At 37.1% G+C, this 7780-nt stretch overlaps 1 protein-coding gene across 2 annotated transcripts in view; it reads left to right on the top strand.

The window, feature by feature from the left end:
* tep1 (telomerase-associated protein 1) overlaps positions 1–6513 on the top strand; it is a 39462-nt gene extending 32949 nt beyond the window's left edge. For both annotated transcript variants that reach the window (XM_042497393.2, XM_042497394.2), the window contains exon 56: positions 5978–6513. In XM_042497393.2, coding sequence (XP_042353327.2) covers positions 5978–6097 — 120 coding nt within the window. In that variant the 3' untranslated portion in view covers positions 6098–6513. The remainder of the gene's footprint in view (positions 1–5977) is intronic.
* Positions 6514–7780: the final 1267 nt, after the last annotated feature.

Raw genomic sequence — 7780 nt, forward strand, 5'->3', positions numbered from 1 at the left:
ACATTACAGTGACAATACAGGACAGACAGAAAACAGGTGTGAACAACAAACAGCAACAGATTTTGTGTGTGTGTGTGTGTGTGTGTGTGTGTGTGTGTGTGTGTGTGTGTGTGTGCGTGTGTGTGTGTGTGTGTGATTTGAGAGTAAGAAAGACAGTAATATATAATATAATAGTAGTAATAAATATTATAATCGTCAGACATGGAGATGGATATGAGTATACAGAAGGAAAAAAAAAATAAATAAATACATAAAGAAAATAACATAAGTAATAGCTACAACAATAATAATAATAATAATAATAGAAATAACAATAATAATACTAATAATATTAATGAGAGTGGAAGAGAAGGGAGGAAAAGGGTGGGGGTCTTTATGAGATGAGATGTGATGCGTCATGTCCCTACCCTCCCACACATGACCAGCCTGCAGCCCCAACACCCCTGGACCCCCAACCCCAGCGTGCCCCGGACTGTATGTGGCACAACGCCTTACCCTATGTCTAGATGTATATGTAGTCTTTACCATTTTTATTTATTTTTTATTTTTTATTTTTTATTTTTATCCAATGTATTTATTAATCTATTTTATTTATTTATTTGTATATTAATTTATGTATATATATATATATATATATATATATATATATATATATATATATATATATATATATATATATATATATTTAATTTAATTTATTTTATTTTATTTTATTTTATTATTTATTTATTTATTTATTAATTGTTTTTTTTGTTTTTTTTTGTTTTTTTTAAATTATTTATTTATTTATTTATTTTTTAATTTTAATGAGATAGTCTTTTAAGTGGTATGTGGTGCATTAAAACCGAGGAGATGGGTTGTTATGAACTGACATTGTGTCCCCTTTCCTCTACCTAAACTAGTGTGTTGTGCATTAAAAAAAGGTGATGTGCCACCTGAAAACAGTCCAGAGCGGGGATTTTGGGTTGGGTGGGGTGGAGGGACCACAGGCCATGGCCCAGCAAGCGTGACCCAGCAGGGACCAGAGTAGTAATTAGTAAGTATAAATAAATAAATATATATATATAAGTATAGTAAGTAAGTATATAAGTTTATAAATATTAATAAATGTTAATCATGTGAATCATAATAGTTATAGTAATAACGATAGTTGTATCAATTACCCCCCCCCACCCCAAATAAATAAATAAATAGATAAATAAAAAAACAAATATATAAATATTGATCACAATGAATGGGAGTGAAGGTTACAGAGGCTGTAGTAATTGATGTAATAATAGCTTGTTGTAGGTGATGATTGTAAGAAAGTGATGAATGGTTGCCAGATAGTGTCATGATTATTGTCGGAGGAGTTTGTATTTTCTAAGGAGATATAACAGTTTGTAAATATGTGTCCAGTGGTTATTGGTCGTCAGGCAGAAGAAGAAAGATAAAAATAAATAAACATATGCATTGGTGGTAATTACTAAGGATGGGAATGAAGGTGTCAGAGATCTGGGGCGGATGATGTGACTGGTTTGTGGCAGGTTATGATTGTAAAAAAGTGATGAATGATAGCCAGGTAGGGTTATGATCATTGTCAGAGGAGTTTGTACTTTCTAAAGAGATGTAATCTGTGAGCAGGTTTTTCCAGTGTGTGATGTGTATGGAGTTCCGAGACTTCCAGTTCATGAGGATAGTTTTCTTGGCGACAGTCAGCGCCACTAGAAGTAAACGGGTGTGTATGTTGTCAAGTTTTAATGTGGATACGTCTCCTAATAAACAGAGGGAAGGGGAAAGTGGGATGTGGCAGCCCATAATCTGGGATAAAGTTTCTGTGATGTTTCTCCAGAAGCGGTGAACAGGTGTGCAGTGCCAGGTTGCATGAATGTAGGTGTCAGTGCATTTTAGTGAGCAGTGTGAACAGTTTCCAGAGGCTGAGAAGCCCATTTTTTGCATTTTGTGTCCATTCAGATGAGTTCTATGGAGGATTTTGTATTGTATGAGTTGTAAATTGGCATTTGTTGTCATGAAGAAAATGTTCTGGCAGATTTGGGGCCAGAAGTCAGCATCAGGAGTAATGGAGAGATCAGTTTCCCATTTTTCTGAAGGTATGGAGGGTGATGTATCGGCCTGTGATAACAATTTGTATATTTTAGATAAGAGTTTTTTTGAGGAAGAGATGTTAATGAATGTAGAGGCTGGGGGGGGGAGGTCTAAGATTATATTCTTGTTTTTCATTGTTGATTGGATGGATGATGAAACCTGTAGATATTGTAGAAATTGATGGCTCCTGATGCCGAACTTCTGGACCAGGAGGGGAAATGGAACCAGGATGTTATTGTTGAAGATATGTTTGAGGTGAGTAATCCCCTTGTCTACCCAAGTGCTGAAATATAGTGATTGTTTATTGCTGATGAAGTCCGGGTTATGCCAGATCGGGGTGAAAAGTGAAGGTGCCAGAGTGGAGTTAGTAATGTTGTAGAGTTTCCACCAGGCTGTCAGAGCTGATGATATTGTGGGGTTTTGGAAACAGGGGTGTTTTTTGATAGTTTGACTGAGGAATGGTAAATCTGAGATATGGATGTCTTTGCTAACTGTTTGTTCTATGTCTAACCAAATGCTATCTGACTGAGTGGGGTGGGTCCATTTGTAGATGTATTGAAGTTGATTTGCTAATGAATAATATTGAAAATTTGGAGCATTGAGTCCGCCTAATCTTTTTGATTTTTGAAGAGTGGCCAGTTTAATTCGTGGGGTTTATTTTTCCAGTAAAATTTGTTGATGGATGAATCGAGCGAATGAAACCAGGTGAGAGGTGGATGAGTGGGGATCATTGAAAGGAGATAATTGATTTTGGGGAGGATTGTCATTTTGACTGTTGCTATTCTGCCTAGAATGGATAGTGGGAGGTTCATCCATCGTTGGAGATCATCTTGAATTGTTTTTTGTAGTGGAGTGAAATTCAAGTTGGTCAACTCTGACAGCCTGGGGGAAATGTGGATGCCTAAATAAGTGATGTGACTTGTGCAGAAGGGGATGGGTGTTGTAAGGGCTGCCACATCTGGACTGTTGGTGCTTAATGGCAGTATGGAGGATTTGTTCCAGTTTATTGAGTAGTCAGAGAGAAGAGAGAATGATTTGATGACCCTGATTACTTCTTGTAATGATGTTTGTGGATTCTCAATAAAAAGTAATATATCATCTGCATACAGGCTGATTTTATGGTGCATGTTGGGGGTTTGGATTCCTGTGATGAGGGGGTTCTGACGGATGGCTGCTGCTAGGGGTTCAATGAAAATGGTGAACAGAGAGGGAGAGAGTGGGCAACCTTGCCTGGTCCCCCTGTGAAGAGTGAAGCTTTGTGAAGTTTGCCCGTTAGTAATAACTGTGGCTGTAGGTGAGGTGTAAAGTGTTCTAATCCAGTTAATAAATGATTCCCCAAAGCCAAAACTGTGGAGGGTGTGGATGAGGAATGACCAATTAACTCTGTCGAAGGCTTTTTCTGCATCTAAGGTGGCTATGATTGAATTATGGTTATGTGTGGTTGAATGGTGCATTATATTGAATAGTCTGCGTGTGTTATTGGCTGAGTTTCTTCCTTTGATAAATCCTGTTTGGTCCGGGTGAATAATGAATGGAATTATTTTTTCTAATCTGTGGGAGAGTGCTTTGGTGATAATTTTTATGTCGACGTTGAGGAGTGAGATGGGACGGTAACTTGAAGGCAGGGTAGGGTCTTTGTTTGGTTTGAGAAGGAGTGAGATGGATGCTGTATTCATGTTGGATGGAAGTCTGGAGTTTTGTTGTATTTCAGTTAACATTCTATGGAAAAGTGGAGCTAAGATGGACCAGAAGTGTTTGTAGAACTCAGCAGGGAAGCCATCAGGACCGGGTGCTTTATTGTTAGGCATGCTATTGAGGGCAGATTGGATTTCTTCAGTTGATAGGGGTGTGTCTAATGTGTTTTTTTGTTCAAGGGAGAGTTGGGGTAAATTGAGGCTGGTGAGAAATGGTCTGATGTCTTCTTCCTTAGGGTTGTTATCTGAGGAGTACAGGTTGGCATAAAATTCTCTGAATATTTGATTTATTTCATTGGGTGAGTTTGTTGACTTCCCTGCTGAGTTCATGATGGTGGAGATTGTGGATTTTTCCTTATTTCTTTTGATTTGGTTTGCGAGATATTTACCGGATTTGTTATTGTGATGGAAGTTTTCCTGTCGGAGTCTGCTGATCATGAAGTTAGTTTTTTTATTCAGGATTTCATTTATTTCTAGTTTATATTGTTTTAATTTCTTCTTTTTGTCTTCTGTTGGGTTGGTTGCATTGATGGATTCTAGCTGTTTGATTTTTTCTTGAAGTTCAGATTCTTGTTTGTTTTCTTTCTTTTTCTTATAGGCTGAATATGAAATGATAATACCTCTGATGACGGCTTTACCTGTTTCCCATAGAAGTGTGGGTGATGGCTTTGGAGAATCATTTATTTCCAGGAAGGATGCCCACTCTCTTTTGATGAGGTCGTTAAATTCAGAATCTTTCAGGAGGGATGTGTTAAAGCGCCATCTGGTGGCTGGTTTGTGTGGTCTCGGTGGGTTCCATTTGAATGATACTGGGGCATGGTCACTGATGATGATAGGGTGGATTTGATGATCAGAGATATTTGGGATGATTGAATTGCTGGTAAGGAAGAAATCGATGCGTGAATATGAATGATGAACTGATGAAAAAAAAGAGAATTCTCTTACAGTTGGGTGTTGTAGGCGCCAACTGTCACCAAGACCAAAATCACTCATGAACTGGATTATTGTTTGTGTGGATTGCCAGGTGCGTGTATTACTTGATGTGTTGGATCTATCTATTGATGGGTTTATTACTGTATTAAAGTCGCCCCCAATTATTATTGGGGAGTCAGAGAAGTTGGATATGGATGAAAAGAAGTTATGAAAGAAAGATGGGTCATCGGTGTTAGGGCCATAAAGATTACCAATTGTCAGTGGGCTATTGTTGATTGATATGTTAATGATGATAAAACGTCCCTCTGGATCTGTGATGGTAGTGTTATGGATAAATGATATTGATTTGTTGATTAGAATACAAACTCCTCTTTGTTTTTTATTGAAATGTGATGAAAATGAGTGAGTAAACTGAGATGATTGCAATTTGATGTTGTCTGTTTCTAAGAGGTGTGTTTCCTGTAGTAAACAAATATCTGCATGAAGTGAGGTGAGATGATTAAATACTTTACTTTTCTTAGCCTGAGTACCAATGCCACAGATATTCCAAGAAACAAATTTTATTGCTGACATGTTGGGTGACTGTGATCAAAAGGAGAGGGATTCATTATGCTGAGTGAGTGAGTGAGTGAGTGAGTGTGTGTGTGTGTGTGTGTGTGTGTGTGTGTGTGTGTGTGTGTGTGTGAATGTGGACATATACAGGTGTGTGTGTAAGTATGTGTGTGTGAGTGTGTATGGGTCTGTGAGGGAGTGACTTGCAGGGCTCGACATGTGATTACAAAACAAAAAGAGAAATATACAGTAAGGTTTACACACAAAAAACACAGGAAACACGACAAAAACACTTAACAATAAACAACATAGAGAGCGCTGCGTATCAGGGCACATACGGAGCGAGACGTTGGTGCGTAAATGTTTATGATTGTCCTTCTGAATTATTGTAGATAACGGCGGGAAGGGGACGGGGGTCTGTGTAGCGGAGGGAGAGAGTGAGAGTGTATGTGTAAAACAGAGGAAAAGGGAGAGAGTTTGTTTATGAGAGAGAGGGGGGGCTAATATAACCAGGGGGTGATGTCCTTGCTGCGGTATAACTGTCCGTTTATGTAAAGTTTGTCCACTGAGATGACTGCTTTCTTTCCTTCTGAGATCATTTGTTTGCGAATGGGGAAGAGTTTTTTGCGCCTGTCCATGATTTCTTTCGGGTATTGATCGCAAACTGTCTTTCAATAACGTACCCTCTGCTGTCTCTGTCTCTCTTCCCTCAGGTGGGAATGTTTGTGTGTGGAGGTCCTGTTCTGCATTTGGAGGTGAACCCTGAAAACCCCACTGAGCTGGTTTGTGGTGACGGACAGGGAAAGCTCTATTTTCTCTCCTGGAAAGAATAATTATCAAGATATTACACACTAAATTCAGCATTTAGGAAAAATGCTTAAACCCTACACTAGCCAAAGATTACCGGGAATATTTTGCTTCCTCTTTGCTTCGTTGATGGTGAATATGCACTACATCAATATATTATACTCAAAGACGGTGAAATGTTTACACCCCATACAGGGATTAGCATCTATGTAATAGTTGCAAAGATATGTTTGCGTGTGCCTTTAATTTAGATAGCAAAAGAACTTGCAAATGTAACAAGCACTTCAAACAGCTTTAAAAAAATGTTATAAGTTGTAGTTTTGTGCAAACTGAATTAATTAAAGTTATCTTGTTTAAAAAATTATAAAGGAATGAAAACAGTAATGTGGGTAAAATAAACAGAAATGTTCTTTTCTTTGGCAATAAATTATGTTCAAATCTGCACGTTTGATATTTTTTCTTATAAATTCTGGGGACAAGAACAGCGGTGGGGGACAGTCTTGTTACGGATAGATTTTTTGTGATTGATATGAAAAGTTGAGTGTTGAATCTCTGCGAGAGACCCTGTTGTGCGACATTGATTGCAGATGTGTAAACACACCTTATCAGCTAATTCTTTTACAACTCTGTTATCAGCAGTGAATTGCCTCTGTTGTATGACAAAGAGACACATTTAGCGCAATAAAGCGTATTGAGTAAATAAATCTTTACCCAGTGCTGCACACCATAAAATGAATACCAATATGAATCTGAACCCCATCAAATACGGACTTTCTGATGGAAAGGAGGGGCTTTTTTAAATTGGATGAAATATGTTTAAATTTCTGGTTTCTGGTTTCTTTTGAAATGTAATAGATTACACATTACTAGATACCTGGTTAAAAATGCTACAAAACTTTTCTAACTGTGTCATCAATGTAATGTCAATTATTACATTCGATCACTTTTCTAATAAATGTTTTAAACATGGCAATTAAGCTGAAAAGACCTAAAAAAAGATGGAGTGATTAAATGTCGCGCTCAAATTTGTCTCAATGTCTTTGCTGCCTATGTTTTCCAAAAATATACCAACAGAAGGCATTCCTGCACTTTGAAAAGATGTTAAACAACATAATGAATATTTTATTTAACATATAAACTTTTTGGTAATTTTTTTTTCATATCTAATGTTTTGTAATAACCAACATTTTGATTGCTAACTTTAATTTCGTTACACACTTTTGTTAGTAGCTGTAACTGATCACAGTTACTTCGTAATTTAATTACTGGAACAAGTAGTAACTCCTTTACACCAATTATGGATAAGTACCTCATACAACCCCACTTAAAAAAATCTGAACTATCTCTTTAAGATTTGAACTGCAGGACTTGTAGTTGTACCAGAGTATTTTTACTCTATTGTGTTTCTACCTTTACCTCTGATATGTAAGTACTCCGTCCGTCCCTGTCAGTATGCTTAACACTTTGAAACCTGAGCAAATTGGCTTGATCTCTTTCAGGAACATGGGAAGAGGACAATAAGCAACAACAGAAAAATGACCCAAAAAAATATGCAGGAAATTAGTAAAAAGTACAAGAACATAACCTGAACCTTAAAATGGGGGGAAATGAACTTAAAAAGGGGAAGTAAGAAAAAGCAAAAAGTGCGTAAAATTATAATTCTGTAAAATAATTTAAAATATGTCATTATGATAAATAGTTTGTAAATC

The sequence above is a fragment of the Plectropomus leopardus genome, chromosome 12, assembly GCF_026936395.1.
Source record: "Plectropomus leopardus strain MGB_pleo_1.0 chromosome 12, ASM2693639v1, whole genome shotgun sequence".
In the NCBI taxonomy this organism is placed as follows: domain Eukaryota; kingdom Metazoa; phylum Chordata; class Actinopteri; order Perciformes; family Serranidae; genus Plectropomus; species Plectropomus leopardus.